Source organism: Malaclemys terrapin, chromosome 6 (assembly GCF_027887155.1).
Source record: "Malaclemys terrapin pileata isolate rMalTer1 chromosome 6, rMalTer1.hap1, whole genome shotgun sequence".
Lineage (NCBI taxonomy): Eukaryota > Metazoa > Chordata > Testudines > Emydidae > Malaclemys > Malaclemys terrapin.
Window position 1 is genome coordinate 93,439,757 of NC_071510.1, and position 20,651 is coordinate 93,460,407.

At 43.0% G+C, this 20,651-nt stretch overlaps 1 protein-coding gene across 1 annotated transcript in view; it reads left to right on the forward strand.

Moving 5' to 3' along the window:
• ADAMTS6 (ADAM metallopeptidase with thrombospondin type 1 motif 6) overlaps positions 1 to 20,651 on the forward strand; it is a 310,431-nt gene that overhangs the window by 254,567 nt on the left and 35,213 nt on the right. The window contains exon 21 of the mRNA XM_054031218.1: positions 19,058 to 19,187. Within this exon, the coding sequence (XP_053887193.1) occupies positions 19,058 to 19,187 (130 nt within the window). The remainder of the gene's footprint in view (positions 1 to 19,057; positions 19,188 to 20,651) is intronic.

Here is a 20,651-nt window from a genome sequence, read left to right on the forward strand (position 1 = left end):
TTAGACTTGCACCGACCAGTTATGAGGACATTTTATGTCTTTTGTGACAAACTATAAATCTGTATATTTGAAAGCACAATGTTTCTGTCTAACTTGTTGTAATTATCCCCCTAAGGGTTTAAATGAACTTGTTTAGCAATGTTTTTTTAGATTATTTTAAGAGAAGTCATATACTCAGGGAAGAGTTGATAATTTAAAGAGATTCCTCAGGGCCCACAGAGCTAAACTAGACTTGTCTGTTGCTTAAGTTTACAATATTTCTAGCTTTCTTCCATTGTTTTTGTAGTTTAAAGTTAAAAGCTGAATTTTGTTTAACAGAGAGCAAATTTTAAATAGTACAGTAGTTAGGTGGCAATGCTTAAGAAAAGTCCCTAATCCATACCTTTATTCTTCATTCATAAAGTAAATTCTGTAGTACAAGGTGTTACAGAATAGCATATTTCAAACTGGATCAGCTTATGTTTTCACTAGCAAGTCTTCATCTGGGTCATCTGCTTGGAATGAATTAAAGAGTCTTCATTATGTGGACAGTGATGAGTGATGTCTTGTTTGGTTTATGAAACATTACCTATATAGGACTAAAGAACACTGATGGTATAAAAGTGAATTGAAAGCTGAGCACAATAAGGGTTTGTGTTTATAGTGTTTTAAAGTGCTTTTCTACTAAACAGTTCTTCAGAAATGAATTTCACATAGTTGCCAAGTTTTGGCTATACAGAGATGTATGTGATGCAGGAAGGAAATTTGGAGCAGATGATTGGTTTTCAGTGAGAATTAATATTAATATTTTTTAAAAAATAACTTTATTTAGTAAAACTGATAGTAATATGAGTTTACCATTAAAAAGTTTTCATGCTAGTTTTCAAAAATATTTTAAAATTACCTTTTAAAATGATGACATTTGTGAATAATGTCATCTGCACAACATCACCCTCTAACCTCGAGAACTACGTAGGTTTGACATTGAAAGGACTGAATGATTAGTCACCATCTTTAAAGTGGTATGAAAAAAAGTGGGCAGGGGTCTGTCGTAATCTCAACCAAAATAATTTTTCATGCACTTGATACAGACAATTGGCAATTTTGTATACATATATACATGAGAATCATATTCAGTTTTAGTTCATGAAACTATTATACCTCTGTGATGGGTTCCCTCTGGGGTGCCACTTGGAACTGGGATACCACTGAGCCCTCCTGTCCCACCAGCTTGGGTTTCCCTTACTCTGTGCTGCTGTGACAGGCTCTCAAGCCCCCTTCCAGCACACACACAGGTAGAAACACACCCAGCTGCAGCTATATTCACACAGATGCTGAGATCAGCTCTGTATGGGAGAGTTCGATTAAGGAATTGTCCAGCACTCAAGTACATACTCCCTCTGGAGTGTAAACCCAAAACTGTATCATCTTGCGCTGCACACAGAACTATATAGTGTAAGCTCATAAAATGTGCCCTCTCCCTCAATATGGTGAGAGATATGCAAGAGCTTTCTGCCCCAAGTATGAGTTTTACACTGGTTTTACAGACAAAACAAAACAAAATAAAGCAAGTTTATTAACTACAGAAGATAGATTTTAAGTAATTATAAATGATAGCAAACAGATCAAAGCATATTACCATAGTAAAAACCGCAAACTGAGCTTAACACACTAGGATATAAATTAGCAAATTCTCACCCTGAATGATAAACAGGCTGGCAGATTCTTAAGGCACAAGTTGCCTTGGCTTTCCTAGGTTTTCATACACAGGCTAAAAATCCTTCTAGCCTGGAACCATCACTTCCCACAGTTCAGTCTTTGTTCCTCAGGTGTTTCCAGGCATGTTGTTGTAGGCAGAGTGAGGACCCCCATGATGTCATTTTCCCCCTTCTATATCTTCTCCCCACTTGTTGGAAAGCTCTTTTGCTGTGACCTGGGTCAAACAGTTCCCATTGTGTAGTGCTATCTCTGAGAGGTTTCTATTGTACACAGTTCCTGGGGTAATCCTTGTGCTTGTGTGCATTTCCTCAATAAGCCATTAACATTGTTTGATCCTTTTACTGTCATACCTGAAAGGCTGCTTACGGGTGTTTTCAACCTCATGACATGTTTCAGTAACACATACATAGCCAAACTTCGTAACTTCACATACAGTCCAATGAGATATTACTGTCTAGACTTTTAGAATGACACCTCACAAGGCATACTTTGTATAAAGCATATCCAAATTACATGACAGTGGTGAATATTGGGGTGTCATCTATTTACTGTTTGTTGTTATTAAATGAAGCAAAAGGCCTCATAAAAATCAATAAAATAAAATATATCCTGTGAGTTTAAGGAATCAAGTTCTGGGAGGTTCAGTGAGATTCAGTGGGATTGGGGGGGGTCTCTCTGGGATTTAGGGCAGCAGTGACATTTGGTGGGGTTTAGGGTCCCCAGGGTTTAAGATGTCTGGGATCTGAGTAGGTATCTCTAGGATCTGGGGTCTCTCTGGGTGGCAGAGAATGCAATGGCATTCAATGGAGTTGGGGGTTTCTCTGGGACCTGGGGGTACAGTGACTGAGTGGGGTTTGGGGTCTGTCTGGGAGGCACAGTGAGACCTTGGGGCTGGAGCCAGGGGTAATCCCATCCCTGCTTCTCTTCACCTCAGTCCAACCTGGATGGCCCAACCCAGGATCCTGTCCCTAAAAGGTGCTCTGAAGCCAGCAGGGAAGAGTTATTGCCTCCTGTGGCTCATCATGTACTTTCCACAGCCTTTAGGCAGCGGGGCCAGGATTGAAGGTCTCTCTATTGATAGAGGTAGGAGGGTGCAGTGTGATTCAGTGGTGCTAGAGGTCTCTCGGGGATCACCCTGCTCTATTTACTGCCTTGCCAGTGGTGGAGATGCACCCTCACCCTGCCCTCTGCCAGAAGGTGGGAGGATGCTGCTAGGCCTGACTGTCTGTCTGTTTGTGAGCTGGGAGTAAAGAAGTAAACAGAGCCAGGTGGGGTGGTGGCAGAGTCCTTCCCCTGCAAGTATGATAGACAGGCAGATGGGCCAATGATTGGATGGTGCCTGTGTCCATGGAGGAACAAAGCCCTGAACTAAGAGAAGCAGAAGCCCAAGGAGTTGTAGATGCAGCAGCTTTGGTAAAAGATCTTCACCCCTCAACCTGGCTCATTCTTAAAAAAAAATTTCCTGAGTCTGTGAACTCTTGTGCCTCCCCCACGAAACTTTAATCACTGATTGGATGTCATCCACAGCTAATGAGCACCATGGTGCACAAATTCTGTGTTAACAAATAACTCAGCAAGAAAGAGGACTATTAGCATTAGTGCTTGCGTTGGTGTTATGAAACATGAGGCTCCCTATGAGGGAGTTAAGTGGAGTGCAGGAGAAGTGCTCCTTCTGCTCAGGTGAGAGTCTTGGGAGATTTGATTTCAATTGTGCATCTCTGTTGTTTGTATGTTGTATTTTAATGATTTAATGTTTTAGTTAGAAAATACTGAGATTTCAAGTGAATCATTTTGCTTGCAGCTGAGCCCTTCAAACCTCAAGACCTTTTACTTAACTGACAGGAATTGAGAGAGTGAGAGTTGAGGAGATTACCCTAATAATCATTTTCTTCCATCTCTCTTATGATAGTTGAGATTTCTTGATCCCTATAAAATGGTAAGAATCATATATGCGGACGTGAAAAAGGCTAACACAATCCTGGGATTATTATCATTATACAAGGACTGGTGAGACCTCATCTGGAATACTGTGTGTGTGCAGTTCTATGTTTAAGAAAGATGAATTCAAAGTGGAAGTAGGGCAGAGAAGGGGATCAGAGGAATGGAGAATCTACTTTACGAGAGGAGACTTAAGGAGCTTGGCTTGTTTAGCCTAACCAAATGAAGGCTGAGGGGAGATATGATGCTCTCTATAAATACATCAAAGGGATAAACACCAGGGAGGGAGAGGAGTTTTTTAAGCAAAGGGCCAGTGTTGGCACAAGAACAAATGGATATAAACTGGCTATCAAGAAGTTTAGGCTTGAAATTAGACAAAGGTTTCTAACCGTCAGGGAAATGAAGATCTGGAATAGCCTTACAAGGAGAATATTGGGGACAAAAAAACCTAACTTGTTTTAAGACTGAGCTTGATAAATTTATGAAGGGGATGAGATTGCCTGCAAGGGAATATGGCCCCATCCTCATCTGCTACAAGCAAATATCTCCCAGGCCAGAGATGGGACACTAGATGGGCAGGGCTCTGAGTTACTACAGAGAATTCTTTCCCAGGTGTCTGACTGGAGGGTCTCACTCAATGCTCAGGGTCTAATTTATTTCCATATTTGAGGTTGGGAAGGAATTTTCTGCCAGGTCAGATTGGCAGAGACCCTGGGGAGTTTTCACCCTTCTCTGCAGGATGGGTCATTTGCTAGTTTAAATCATGATTTGAAAACTTCATTAATTCAGCTAGAGATTATGAGTGTATTACAGGAGTGGGTGGGTGAGGTTCTGTGGCCTGCAATGTGCAGAAGGTCAGACTAGATGATCACGATGGCCCCTTCTGGCCTTAAAGTCTATGTATGAGCAGTAGCTGTAGGAGCACTCTTGTTATTGTTATTATAGTTTTCTGGAGAATTAGATATAAGTTCTTCAGTACTAGAATGATGGAGTTGAAAACCAAAAAGCTGGGGTTTAAGAGATACTTGTCATGCCTAGCTGTATTCTTGGCATCAGACACATAAGCTAGATCTCTGGCATGCTTGCACAATGGTCATTCACCATCAAAATATTCAATTTGCTCTACTCTCACAATGCAAGCAAAGAAAGAGAGATGGAACAGGCTTCAGATAATTTTACTCCAAGAAGCTTTGTTAATGAAGTCTTCTGGAACCAAGCAACTGCAGGTTTTGGATATGCCTCCTACACCAGCATTGGTTTTGAATGTGTCTGGAATGAAGAGAGTTAAGTCCTCCTCTTTGATGCGAGCATCAAGGGAAGGATCCAAAGAGTAAGACTACTCAAGCTACTATGGGGTTGACCTCTGTTACTAGAACCAATCCACCAAAAAATGATTGGACTGGTACGGTGAGTAGAAGTGTCATTTGTGTCGGCCTCTTCTTCAAGAGCCAAACCACGAGAAAAAGACCCATCTAATCCACTGATCTTCAAGGAACAGGCAAAAACTCTTGTGGTAGAGTCAGAAAACATTCCTCTAATCCAATTGTTGAGTATCTGGATGAGTCGGTTCCAAAGGAAGAGTAAAGAGCCTGCTTCACAGACTCAAATATCAGACTAGTATGCATCTACAGTCATAGAAGGGGATGAGATTGCCTGCAAGAGAATATGGCCCCAGTCTGACTCTGTGGGTGCTCCAGGGCTGGATCATCCATGGGGAAAAAATGGTGTGTGCTGAGTGCCCACAGGCAGCCCCCCTATCAATGCATTTCCCTCCCCCCAGCACCTCCCACCCACCGGCGGCCCTGCCAATTAGCGTCTCCCTCTTCCTCCCAGCGCCTACCGCCTGATGCGGATCAGCTGTTTCGTGATGTCAGGAGGCTCTAGGGGGGAGGGGGAGGAGCAAGGGCGCAGCGCGCTTGGGGGAGGGAGTGGAGCAGGGGCAGGAAGAGGTGGAGTGGAGCGGGGGGTGGGAAGGGGTGGAGTGGAGGTAGAGTCTGGGCGGAGCTGTGGGGGAGCACCCCCCAGCAGATTAGACTCTTGGCGCCTATGTCTACAGTCTGGTACCAAGCTGGCTTCCCAGCCAGTAGTGGTTACGGCACAAATTCACCAATCAGATCCATTTCTATCACGGTTGGTAATGAATCCTTGTGTGTCACTGGAACAGGAATCAGAGAGTTTATTAGCAAATTCAAATAGATTCAAATAGATAGTCCTTCAGGGATGAGAAGGCGAGTTGAAGAAGTTAGGATTTCTCCAATACCTTCACCACCTAAGACTCCATCAGGATCCCTGGATAAGAGTTTTTCTCCAATCTCTTTAATTCAACCTAGACAATTGATCTCAGAACTGAGAATGGGCCCTTATCGATAGCTGGACCTGGAAAAGTGATTTTACAAGCAGACTCAGTCACAGGATCCATATGCTCACAGATATTTTCAACTAGAACTGAATGTGGCGTTTTGTCTAGATTGGCAGTTTCCACCTTGGTTTAGGTGGGCTCATTCTCCTGAGCATTACTCCTCAGTATGGTAATAGACCTTCTCTGACTCTGCACCAAGAGGGCATTCATCAGAGCTGAAGAATTTGTATCGGCAAATAATGGGTAAAAAATTGCATCATTTTTAAATACTTTCCATGAAGAAGATAGGAAACTAGCAAATGCTCTTTTGGTGGAAGGGCAGAGTGGTGCTAAGCATGAGTTAAGGGCAGCATTGGATTCTTCAGATGGAGCTATAGCCTAAGCCATATCTTTAAGACACCAGGCCTGGTTGAGATCAGTGGGTCTCTCCTGAGACAAGGATGAGAATTTAACATCTTCTGTTTGAGGGAGATGGTCTGTTCAGTATAAAGACAGATGAGGTCCAAGAGAAAATGAATCATAGAATATCTGGGTTGGAAGGGACCTCAGGAGGTCATCTAGTCCAACCCCCTGCTCAAAGCAGGACCAATCCCCAGATGGATTTTTACCCTAGTTCCCTAAATGGACCCCTCAAGAATTGAACTTACAACCCTGGGTTTAGTAGGCTAATGCTCAAATCACTGAGCTATCCCTCCTCTCTGAATGTAAGCTCCACTGCTGGATCTTTAGGTATTTTTCAGACAATTTAGAGATCATCTGTTCCACTATTTCGATAACTGAGACAGTACCTGCCTTCTTCGTTGACTTCTTACTTCTAAGAACATAAGAATTGCCAAACTGGGTCAGATCAAAGGTCCATCTAGCCCAGTATCCTGTCTTCTGACAGTGGCCAATGCCAGGTGCTTCGGATGGAATGAACTAGGGTGACCAGATAGCAAGTGTGAAAAATTGAGACAGGAGGTGGGGAGTAACAGGAGCCTATATAAGAAAAAGCCCCAAATATCAGGACTGTCCCTATAAAATCGAGACATCTGGTCACCCTAGAATGAACAGAACATATAATCATCAAGTAATCCATCCCCTGTCGCCCATTCCCAGCTTCTGGCAAACAGAGGCTAGGGACACCATCCCTGCCCATCCTGGCTAATAGCTATTGATGGACCTATCCTCCATGAATTTATCTAGTTCTTTTTTGACCCCTGTTGTAGTCTTGGCCTTCACAACATCCTCTGGCAGAGTTTCACAGGTTGTGTGAAGAAATACTTCCTTTTGTTCTGCCAAAGAAGGAATTATTAACTGCCTCAATGTCACTGTGAACAACAGCAACAACATCAGCAGAAGAAGGTCATTTAAACCTTGTAATAAAAAGAAGTCTGTGACTTCAACACATTCTGTGCCTAATTCAGGGTCGCAGATTTGCCATAAGGTCAGAGAGCTGTATACCATTCCCGTTAAACACTTCTCCTCCATTTCGGGACCATGTATCCCACTTTTATCACCAATGGCAATCAATAACTTTGGACAGGTGGATTCTAGATATTATCAGTTATTTAATACAGTTCTAGGCCCTTTCTCCTCCCAACCCCTCTCCCATCGGCCTTCTCAGGGATACAGCTCAAAAGAACTTGCTGATTGCCAAAGTTCTTTCTCTTTTAGAGTTGGGAACAATAGAGGAGGTACCTCATGAGTACACAGGGAGGGGGTTTCATTTGTGTTATTTTCTGATTCTGAAAAAAATGGGGGCCTTCACTTCATCTTGGATCTCAGAAAATTAAATATGTTTATAAAAAAGTTCCATTTCTGCATGTTATCTCTAATTTCTGTAATCCCTTCTCTTTTGCCTAAGGATTGGTTTGCAGCTCTGGATTTGAAAGATTCTTATTTCCATATTTCAAACAAGCCAGGTCATTAGAAATACCTGTGTTTTATGGTAGGAGAGGACCATTTCCAGTACAGGGTCCTCCCTTTTGGCCTGTCAACTGCACTGAGAGTGTTTACAAAATGTCTTTTAGTAGTAGCAACATATCTCAGAAAACAAGGAATATTTGTGTAGCCTTACCTAGACAATTGGTTAATAAAGGCATTATCAGTGGAAAAGATCCTGATAGGTATAAGTCAGATGTTTACTTTTTGCCAGTCTAATGTTATATATAAATTGGGAAAAATCACTCCTGAGTCCAATGAGAGAATTGTAAGTCAGGCCTTTCCTCCATAAGGTCGTCCATACTCCTGCTCTTGAGGTCTCTAAAACAGATGGTATTCTTTTTTCTAAGGTTAATGGGTCTTCTAATATCAACCATGTCAGTTACTCCATACGTTCGTCTTTAGATGAGAGCTGCAACACTATAATTGAGAAAGTACAAACCGGGGTAGACAATATGCATTGAAAACTAATAATTTCACAACAGGTATTATCTGCACTCTGGTGGTGGACACAGGGTCAAAATGTGATGAAGGGAATACCATTAAATCTCCCTGTGCCATCCAGAATAGTTACCTCAGATGCCTCCACTCTGGGATAGATGCCCTAAAATCTGAATGGTTACATGGATTGCTTTGAAATTTGATGTATCTCATGGGGACATGGGATAGCATTAGTGATCCAAATTTGGGGTAATTTGACCAAGGTGTTTCTGAGTTACGTGTCTCCCCAAAACAGTTTCCTTTTGCTATCTTTTACTGTTAAACTGAGAGAATCACAGACCTCAATGAGATTGATGGCTATGCACTCATCCTTCAATTAACATAACTAAGCATAAGATAATTTAGGGTTACCGTACGTCCAGTTTTTCCTGGACATGTCCGGCTTTTTGGTAATCAAACCCCCGTCCAGGGGGAATTTCCAAAAAGCTGAACATGTCCGGGAAAAATACTCCCTGGCTTACCTTAGAGCGGGCGCCGGGGGCTGCTATGCTCCCTGACTCCTGGGCTCTGTAAGAGCCGAGCTGCCCGAGCGCTACCAGCTTCGCGCAGCCCCCATGCCTCTGGACCCTGCGCCCCCAGCCGGGCACTTCCCCTCCCGGGCTCTGGGGGCACAGGGTCCAGAGGCATGGGGGCTGCCCGAAGCCAGTAGCGCGCGGGCAGCTCGGCGCTTACAGAGCCCAGGAATTCAGGGAGTACAGCAGCCGCCAGAGCCCGGAAGGAGAAGTGCCCGGCCTGGGGCACAGGGTCCGGAGGCATGGGGGCTGCCCGAAGCCCGAGTGCTACCGGCTTCACGGTTTGCTGGGCAGCCTCCAGACCCTGCGTCCCCAGCTGGGTGCTTCCCCTCCCGGGCTCCAGCTGCATTGGGGAAGTGCTGGCTGGGGGCGCAGGGTCTGGGGGGCTGCCCGGCAAACCATGAAGCCAGTAGTGCTCGGGCAGCCCTTTTTGCATGGCTGGGAGGGAGGAGAGGGAATGCGGGACGCTCAGGGGAGGGGGCGGAGTTAGGGCAGGGACTTTGGGGAAGTGGCGGAGTTGGGGCGGGTCCGGGGGTGGGAAAGGGGCAGGACCAGGGCCCCGTGGAGTGTCCTCTTTTTTTATTTTTTAAATATGGTAACCCTAGATAATTACAATCCTCCATTTAAGACAAAGGAGTTTTGGACTGAGAGGTTGGAGATTTCTACAATTTGTGAGGCTTGGGTGGCAATTTTATTTTGGGGGGAAAGTACTCAGTCTTTGGAGAAAAGAATTAGACATGTGGATGCTTCCTGGAGGGGAGTAGCATTTGGGGCCAGAGGATGGGAGGAATAGCTGGAGAGAGGTTAGTGACTGCAACAAGGCAAGGGGGACTATGGGAAGGAAGATAAATGGGAATGGGTGGTAGGGGAGGGAAGATAGGTTGGTGGCTCAGGTGAGGAAGGTGTGAGGGTTAGAGGGAGTGTATGGGTAGGACACTGGGAAGCATAGGCGCTGACTCCGTGGGTGCTCTGGGGCTGGAGCACCCACGGGGAAAAATTAGTGGGTGCTCTGCACCCACCAGCAGCCAAGATCCCTGCCCTGACCCACCTCACCTCACCTCCTCCTCCGCCTCCTCCCCTGAGCATGCTGTGTCCCTGCTCCTCCGCTCACCTCCCAGTGCTTGTTGCCACCAATAAAAAGCTGTAGCAAGCTCCGGGAGGGATAGGGAAGGAGCGGGAATGTGGCATGCTCAGGGGAGGAGGCGGGGAAGAGTCGGACCAGGGTGGGGATGTAGGGAAGGAGTCAGAACATGGGCAGTGAGGGGGCGGAGTTGGGGTGGGGACTTTGGGGAAGGGGTTGGAATGGGGGTGGGAGGGAGTGGGGCAGGGGTGGAGTCAGGGTGGGGCCTGGGGCAGAGGGGAGGTCGAGCACCCACCGGCGCCAGTAGAAGTTGGCGCCTATGCTGGGATGGGGGTCGTGGAAGTGAGGAGTAGGGAGACTGGGGAGAAAAGGGGTGGGGCACCTCTTAGCCCAACATTCTCCCTTCCTGTTTGTGCCAAGATCTGGGGAGTCCCTTGCCCCTGCAGAGAGTCTGAGTCCCCCATCCTGCCTCCACATATGAGCTGGCATATGGGGGCCTAGCCCCTCTGGAGGTGTCTAAGCCCCTCTTGCTACTCCCCATGTGTGTGCCAGGATCAGTGCCCATCTACTCCCCTTCCTTCCCCCCGTTGTGTGAGCTGGGTTTCTGGAGAAGGGCTTGACCTTTGAGGAAGCCCTGAGGCCCTTCCCTGCCCCCCATATGATCCAGAATATGAGGAATTCCTGACCTTGTGGGTGGGGAGCTAAGAACAGACATACTTCATACATATCACAGGATCTAAAGTACTCAGGATGGTGATGGGAACACCCAAGTGAATGGAGCAGTTCACACATCTCAGAGCTATTGTTTCTGGTTTTATTCATCTCCATGGGGTGTTCTCATTCAGATGATAACACCCCATTGAGATGAACGGGCCACTTCACTTCTTTCAGAGCCTCTTTTGCGTAAGATGGATGTGCAGGGAAACCCTTTTCCTCCTTCATCTCTCTGTCCTTCCCATTTAAAGGATGATATTCTAAATGCGCTAAAATTCACATGCTTGCGGGGCTTTTCTTGAAATTTGCTATGCATTGTCGGGGTGCAGAGAAGGGCTAGTGAGCTAAATTTGCAAAAACAACAAGGAGTCCGGTGGCACCTTAAAGACTAACAGATTTATTTGGGCATAAGATGCATCTGAAGAAGTGAGGTTTTTTACCCACGAAAGCTTATGCCCAAATAAATCTGTTAGTCTTTAAGGTGCCACTGGACTCCTTGTTGTTTTTGTGGATACAGACTAACACAGCTACTCCCTGATACTTGAGCTAAATTTGGTGTCATTTGAGCCAGGGGTTCTGAAGACAAGCTCAAAAAAAAAAAAAAGGCCATTTATCAAAAAGTTTCTAGGTGGGTTTTTTTTTTTTTAAACCGAATTAGAGTTCAAACTATTGCTGCAATGCAGGTTGAAATGGTCTCAATCAGTTAATTTTTACCCAAGGTAGTGCATGGCACCCACTAAATCTTTGGAGGACCCAAATTGTGAATGGTAATTAAGAACATATTCACTTCCTTGCTTGTGTAGGTGTGCAGTCTGAAAGGATTATAGTGCACATGCACCAATAAAGAAAAAACATTGAGAGGGTTTCTGTGCAATCACTTCATGCATGCATGGATAGTTTGAGTGAATGTGCTGACGCTGTTGCCCCTGGTGAAAAAGCCACCACTGATTTTTCTAATCCGAACCTTTGTACACCTGTGCAATAAAGATTTAATATCTCATTTTGCTTAATATAACATGTTTTTATTTTATGAGGTTTACTATGAACACAGCAGAATAGTCAGCAGCCAATCTAATGAATATTTTTGTTATAGTAGGTAAGAAGATCCAGGGCCAGATAACTTTGTATGTGGGGACAGAGAGAGGGGTTGCAGCTGTGGAGAGGGTGGGAAGCAATAGTGGGTGGTAGCCAAGCCTTTTTTGAGAAAATCTGTATTTTACTAGCCTGGGAGGGAGGTGGATGCAAGTGGCTGTTTCCTGATCTTGCAGCAGACTTATGTGATGTTTTCAAAGACAGAATGCAGAGGTTTGGATCTGACAGAGCAGGCACCTCAACCACTAAAGGGAAAGAAATATGTGTGCTGCTAGGGTTGCCATCATGTGAATTCTGGGTGATTCCTGGATCACAAGGTTGCAGAAGCTTGCGGGAGAGCAAGCAGTACACTGTGACAAAGGGATTGTTGACTATAGTCTGATTTGGGTGGAGAGATTTTGCACACTGTGCAGCATCTAACCAATGACTTGAGTGATCTACTGGACATTGTGGTGATTCATGGTGGTGGAAATAATCTGAGCCTTTTTCCTGGTGTGCACATAGAATGATAGAGATTTAGGACTGGAAGAGACCTAGAGAGGTCATTGTGTATTTACCCCACACAAAGCCTGAATAAATAAAAAGGGTCAATTAACTCTGGGACAGGTGGCACCTGGAGGAGAGTCAAGGCTGATAAGCTCTGATCCACGATGAAGCTCAGCAGGGTAAGGGGCAGGCTAAGCTGCTATAAAATCAGGAAATAGAGAGTAAGAAGACAGTGACCGCAGGACTTCTGTACTGCAGTTGTCTGGCTTAGAGAGGGAAAAGAGGAAACCAGTGGAGATTAGAGGCCCAGGGATCCAGGCCCTTCATGGAGGGCATACCCAGAGGAGGCTGAAGAAGGAACCTGATAGCAGTGAGGCAGGCAGCAGCCCAGGGAAACAGCAGCAAGATTTGGGACAGTGAAGACCTTGGCTGCTGGTGTAGCTTCCCTGGGCTGGAATCTGGAGAAGTGGGTGGGCCCACGTTCCCCTACCATCCACTGGGGAAGTGGCACAGACTAGGCTATGGAGCAGAGGGACTGCCTGAGACAGTTTGTCCAGTTGGACTTTGATACTGCCCTGGAAGAGGAAAAGTATAGTGACCCGGCCAGAGGGTTAAGTCACAAAGAAGGTGCACCCGCATGATGAAGAAGGAGTAACCTGACCCCAAAGAGAGAGACTGAGACCATGGGGTGATAAACCAAAGCAGGGGGTGTCAGATTGATTGTGAGCTAATCCCCAAATGAGCCAGAAGGAGGCACCACAGAAGTGGGTAACAAACCCCATGATAGTCACCTAGTCCAGTCCCCTGCTCTGAGGGAGGACTAAATATTATATAGACCATCCCTGATAGGTGTTTGGAAGTTTTTAAAAACAGGTTAGACAGTGATGAGATTTCACAACCTCCCTAGGTAACTTGTTCTTGTGCTTAACTATCTTTACAGTTAGGAAGCTTTTCTCTAATGTCTAACTTAAATCTCCCTTGCCGCAATTTAAGCCCATTGCTTCTTGTCCTATCCTCAGTGGATAAGGAGAAGAATTTATCACCCTTCTCTTTATAACAACCTTTTATATACATGAAGACTGTTATCATGTCTCCCCTCAGTCTTCTCTTCTCCAGACTATACAAACCCATTTTTTTCAATTTTCCCTCATAGATCATGTTTTCTAGACCTTTAATAATTTTTGTTGCTCTCTTCTGGACTTTCTCCAATTTGTCCACATCTGTCCTGAAGTGTGATGCCCAGAACTTCACACGGGACTCCAGCTGAGGCCTTATCAATGCACAGCAGAGTGGAAGAATTATTTCTCATGTCTCACTTGCACTTGTGCCAATGTATCCCAGAATGATGTTTGCTTTTTTTCAACACTATTACATTGTTGATTCATATTTAGTTTGTGATCCACTATAACCCCCAGATCTTTTTTTGCAGTTTTCCTTCCTAAATAGTCATTTCCCATTTTTAATTTGTGCAATTGATTATTCCTTCCTAAGTGTAATACAGTACATTGCATTTCTCTTTATTGCATTTCATCCTATTTATTTCAGACCATTTCTCCAGTTTGTCAGATCACTTTGAATTCTAATACTGTCTTCCAAAGCGCTTGCAACCCCTCCCAATTCGGTATTGTCTTCAAATTTTAAAAGTATATCCTCTGTGCTATTATCCAAATCATTTATGAAGATATTGAATAGAACCAAACCCAGGAGAGATCCAGGCTGGACCCCACTCAACTGACTGTGAACCATTGATAACTACCCTCTGAGTACACTTTCACAACCAGTTGTGAACCCTCTTTATAGTAGATTCGTTTAAGCTATATTTCCCTAGTTAGCTTATGAGAATGTCATGTGACACAGTATCAAAAGCCCTCACTAAAGTCGAGAGATATCACATCTACTGCTTCTCCCCCTCCCCAAAATGTGTTAGCCTGTCAAAGAAGGAGATTAGGTTGGTATGACATGATTTGCTCTTGACAAATCCATGTTGACTGTTACTTACCTTATTGTCTTCTAAGTGCTTACAAATTGATTGTTTGTTTGATTATTTCTTCCACTATCTTTCCAGGTACCAAAGTTAAGCTGACCACTCTATAATTCCCTGGGTTGTCCTTATTCCCCTTTGAATAGATAGGTAATATAGTTGCTCTTTTCAGTTCTCTGGGAGCTCTCCCATCCTCCATAAGCTCTGAAAGAAAATTGCTAATGGCTCAGAGATCTCTTCATCCTGTTCCTTAAGTATTCTAAGATATCTTTCATCAGGCCATACTGACTGGAAGACATCTAACTCGTCTAAGTAATTCTTAACTTGTTCTTTCCCTATTTTAGCCTCCAATCCTACCCCGTTTACATAGATGTTCGCTACGTTACCTTTTTGGTGAAAACTAAAACAAAAAGGGTACTTAATACTTCAGCCATTGCTGCGTTTTCCATATCTCATACAATGTATGAGAGCAGATTTGGACCACATTGTAGATTTGTGTCCAGTTTTCTCTGAATTGGCTGGGGTGGGGGAGGGGATTGTCCTGGGGAGAGGGAGGGAGGAAGGAATGGAGCAAGCGAATGAGTTCTATGGGAATCTCTTTTGTATCTAACTCTAACCAAGATATACAATAATGGTGTGTATAAAGGTTTTTTCTTCCACTTGGCATCCATCTTTGAAACCTTGTGGTGGATGTGGGGGTGGAGAGTGGGCTTGGGGAGAGGTAGGGAGTGAGGTCTGTGGGAATCTCTTGTGTACCACCCTCAACCCAGGCTAAACACACCCCTTAGCCTGTGATATCCTCCTCCATAACAATAATGTTATTGGTCATAACCCGGAAATCCTGCCCTAACAAACCAAAGATTAACTGTATGTCAATCACAATAATAAACATGAGGGTTGACTATTACCAGGCTGTGGATCAGTGCCCTGACCCTGCTTTGCTGTCTCTCCATGCTTGTCCTTGTATCCATCCCCAAAGAGGTCCCCAGAAAAAGGGCCCAGAACATCCTAACCCATCCTGCTGAGTGGGCTGATTTACTATATTGCATAAAGATAAAGTAGTAGTATGCACTTATCCAAGGTTCTTACCCTCAGCGATACCCTATATTCATATAAATCAGTCTATAATTGTATCTGTGTTCTTTCCCAAATCTCACATTTAGGTTGGTGATGTTAGATTATGTACAATATATGTTAGGAGTGCATTAGCCTATATAGACAAAACTAAGCATTTCAGACAATCTCCTAACTTGTTTATCTTTTATAAAGAGAATAACAATGGTAGGGCTGTACGAGTGCAAACACCTTCCAGATGGGTTAGACTATGTATTAAAGAGGCTTGTAGTTTAAAGGAGATCCCTTTTCCTAGGGGAGTTAGAGCACATCCTACCAGGGCTAAGGCAGCTTCTATGGCATTCTTCAGACACATTCCTTTAATAGAAATTTGTAGAATGGCAACATGGAGTACAATCCATACTTTCACTAGGCACGACTCATTAGACTTAGAACCTAAGTTAGATGCAAAAGTTTGCAAGGCAGTCCTGCAATCATTATTTAGTTAGGACTCTGTTTTTTCTCACCCTCTTGGGTCAGAATTACTGCTTATTAGGCTACCCTATGGGTGGAATATACAGAGGACACTCAAAATAGAAATCAGGGTTACTTACTTGTAACTGGAATTCTTTGAGATGGACTCTGCGTATTCACACTTACCGCCACCTTCCACACTTCTTCAGAGTCCTACTTATTAAAGGGCCTGGGGTCACGGGATAAAGAACTGAGGTGGTTGGAGTGCCACAACCTTTTATACTCTTGCTGTGGAACATTTGCTAAGAGAAGGAGGGAGGGAGATGTGTGAATGCTCCAACTGGTGCTGTCAGTTTAGTTCTACCATTCAGGCTGCACCAGTCAGAGCATCCCATGAATGTGGATATGCAGAGGCCATCTTGAAGAACTCCAGTTACAGGTAAGTAACCTTCATTTTTTTAGTGCTGAGAATGGAGATCTTGCAAAGTGACAGTGTGATGGCCTTATTGTCTAATGGAGGAAAGTCTGAAAAGAGGATTATCCATCTGCAAATACTACTTATGGCTGGGGATTAATTCTTCTTTAACTCAAGTGGTGAAGCTGCTGCTCTGTGACCTGAGACTTTAGTTCTAGTCCCAACTGGGAGAGATTGTTCTGAGCACAGTAAAACAAAATGTTTTCAACATGCCTGCAAGAGATTTGGTGGCTGAAGATTATTCAGAACTAGTTCCTGCTGTTAGTTTTGAAAGGTTTATGTAGTCATATGTAAGATCTGACAGGACTGGTTTACCTCCTCAGTTTAATCACACAGATATATTGGTCTAATGTTGTAGTGTACAGATATATGTCTAAAGATGTAGCATATGGAGGTATCTGACCTGGCACACTGAAGGTCTTGGCTTAATGGCGAGAGTGGGCACCAAGTATGCCTGGTGCTAAACCATATCTTTTTTTATAAATAAAGCTGAATTTTAAAAAGAATTTATGTTTATGGTCAACCTGAGATGTCTGCCATATTTGATGGGATTTACTGAGTAACAATGGCAACATTTGAAAGGTAAGTTGTTTAACTGGTTTAAAGCAGGTAAAAGGTTAAGAAAACGTGAAGAAAATCTTTTAAAACTTAGTTATATGGCCTTTGGGTCCTTGCAGACCATAAATAATGCTTTCTGAAATGTATCCTTCTGACTACCCTGAGGGCTAGTAGGCCTCACAAGCTTGATGGGTCTGATGGGTTTTCCTTTCAGCTTCCTGCTTCTAATGTATGTGATAGGGGATTGGCCAGAGCTTACCCAGCTTAAGTAAAATAACCACAAAAAAAAGGTGTGAAAATAAATCTGACAGTGTTTTAATGACTGTTGTACAGTTCAGAAAAAAGCATTAGATGCCTAGCATTTGAGGAGACAGTTTCTCGTATTTAATTATCATGTTTCAGATTAATTCACTTAACATGGGATCGCACATTGCTTTCTTCTAAATGCCATCACACAGAAACAGTTGGTGGACTTTACGGAGCAATTGGAGAGAGATGAACTGAAGCTGTTGTTTAAGAGGATATTACAATGATTTTTTTTTTCTCCTGCAAGAGAATTTAGCATTCCTGGATATTCTTAGTTTTAAAAAAATATAACTAAAGTAAAGTGTTGAAACACCACCAAATACCTCTGTATGGACTGGCTAATTCCTAAAGTTTTATATATGCTAGGGGTTCTCAACCTTTCTTTCTGAGCCCCCCCAAACATGCTATAAAAATTCCATGGCTCACCTGCACCACAACTGTTTTTCAGTAGATTAAAAGCCAGGGCCAGCGTTAGGAGGTAGCAAGCAGAGCAATTGCCCAGGGCCCCATACCATAGGGGCCCTGCAAAACTAAAGTTACTCAGGCTATGGCTTCAGCCCTGGGCAGCGGAGCTCAGGATTCGGCTTTCTGCCCAGGATCCCAGTGAGTCTAACGCTGGCCCTAGTCTCTGGTTTATGTTGGTGGCCCCCCTGAAACCTGCTCCTGGCCCCCCAAGAGGCCCCAGACCCCTAGTTGAGAACTGGTGATATATGGCACATCTAGGTCCTTCATTTTACCACTGTTAAAGTCTATCTCATGCAAAACCCTAGTCTTCAAAGGGAAAGGAGCATGTAAAAGTGTAGTGACTGAGGATTTTCTCATTGAAATAAAATTTGGCTGATATTTTAAAGCCAGGTTGTGTTAATTCTTATTTGTTTTTAGACATGTTACAATGCAGAACAAGTAAACCCCCAAACCTTTACCTCTGCTTTTTTTCCATAAGGTATTTGCATGAAACTGCTCCCAGTCCTGCAACTCTTACGCACACACACAAAAATATCCTCTATATTTCAGTGAGAAGTTAACTTGTGAAAAAGAATTACTCGTGAGTATGTGTTTCAGTCAGGCCCTCTTTTTGCTCAAGTAAACAGACCAAGATTGATCTGAAAAAAGGAAGAGGGGTGCATATTGCGTGCAAATTCCAATGATAAATATACTAGATTTATAACAATACTCTAAACTACAGGATTATTATGTGTAAGTGATTCTTTAGCCCCAACATCTTAATTTAAATTGCATGGAATTCCGGTGTTTAAGTGACAAATTCCTATTCTCTTAAAATGTTGCTATTGGGCAACAACCTATCATTATGTTTTAGTGAGTAACAATCAGTTCTGTACGACATGTTGCTGGTTAATGTAATTAAAGAGGAGCTGGAAGTGCTAGACACAGTGAGCACTCAAAAAAACAAGCTGTGTCTTGATGATTAATAATGGTTTATAATTTTAATGAAGATAATACTTATGTGATGTAATGTGCAAAAATGAGACACTGAATCCCATACTATTGCTCTTTTATTTAAAACAAAAACATAAAAATAATAATTATGCACTGAAATGTGACCATATTCTGTCTGATGTTATTTTGTTTGGAAACTGGAGAGTTTTTTTGCTGGAGAGGCAATAGATGGAAAATAGATTTTGTGCCATATGCAAATAAAATATTTGTTACTAAATCTATAAATATAATGCTCTTTTCTTAGAAAACATCAGTAATTTAAAATTCTCTTTGCAGTGCGGTTGCCTAAAATTACAGTAAATTGAAAGCTTTCTACCGGAGCATTCAGTCAATTGGTCCTTTCACTTTTTTAGCTTTAGGAATATTGATTACAAATAGGTGAAAGATACATTTATTCAGCAGAAAGATACATTTACTGTTAAGTAATGGGGTCCAACTTGTTTTCAAGGAATACAGAAACAAGAGGTGGTGTGTAAAAGGTTGGATGATAACTCCATTGTACAGAACAACTACTGTGATCCAGACAGTAAACCACCAGAAAACCAAAGAGCCTGCAACACTGAGCCTTGCCCACCCGAGTAAGTACTACGGACAAATGGTAATTTATAAATTAACTCTCCAGGCAATCATTTATTTTATTTATATAGAAAAATCTGTGGAATATTTACTTTTGGCCAAATGTATTATAAAATACAATTTCCTGGTCTTGTGTTAGGATCCCATATTACCATGCAGGAGACTTGGGTTCAGTTTCTGGTGTTGGCTTCTTGCTCTTCAGGCCAGGAGAAGCTGGGTGAATGGTGGAGGCACTATACTCTGACCTAGATGGGGCCCTTGTTTGATTAATGAGCAGCATTAATAAGCCTAGAGGAAAAATGTGTGAAATTCAATCTCTGTTGGTCAGAAAGATGGTACTGAAACAGTTTCTTGAAGTATCGGGGGTAGCCGTATTGGTCTGTATCCACAAAAAACAACAAGGAGTCCGGTGGCACCTTAAAGACTAGCAGGTTTATTTGGGCATAAGCTTTTGTGGGTAAAAAAACTCACTTCTTCAGATGCATATAGAGTATGGGGAGTCATGCTGAGAATAGAAATGAGGGATACCTTTAAGGCTCCAACATTGGCATAGAGGAATTTTAAGGTGAGAGGGAGAATTAACAGTCAATGCCTTTATAATAATTCTTATACAGTTGAAAGGTTCAGTAGATATTTACATTATGAGCTAAGAGCTTGCTGTATTTTCAAATTGTATCAAGTTAAAATTTGTGATAAGATTTTCAAATATGATGCAATCTATACATAAACGTTTAGGCTGGCCCTGACATCTACTGGTATAGCAAGTAAGAAAAATTGGGGCTGTGGGTAGGCGATAATAGGCGCCTATATAAGACAAAGTTCCAAATATCGGGACAGTCCCTATAAAATCGGGACATGTGGTCACCCTATCTACTTGTAACTTTTTTATCAAGTGATCTTTACTGACCAACATATAGAATGATATTGACAGGATTTGGACTGATTGGCATCTAACAGGAGGTGATGAGTACCTTATAGGATTAGGTTCCTAATTGTTTATGTCTACTTGCTTTTAGTTTTTGAAGATAGCTCTATGTAACATTAAAAATAAAATTAAAACCACAAAGCTCACTTATTCATGAAACAAAATATGGCAAGGAACTAGACCTCAAAGGGGATAAGTTTACTTAAAGCTGTAAGAAACAGGTGAAATATTTCACTTTGAAAAATAGTTATAGTACATGTGCAATAACTCCTTTTTATGGTTATTGAGATAATTAAAACTTTTACTGAAACTAGTGAGAGAGATACAGCATTTTGTCCCTGCATATAATTCCGCTATACCATGGGAGACTGGCGATGCAGCTAAGATCTTCAGAGCCTCTGAGGAAGAAGCAGAGATTTAATCACAGATGAGTCTCTGCCTCCTCCTTGACTGCCCCACACTCCAGAGCATTAGACAGGCAACAGATTTGATGCCAATGTCGAGACACTGACGGGCCCACGATCAGATCCTTTATCTTTCA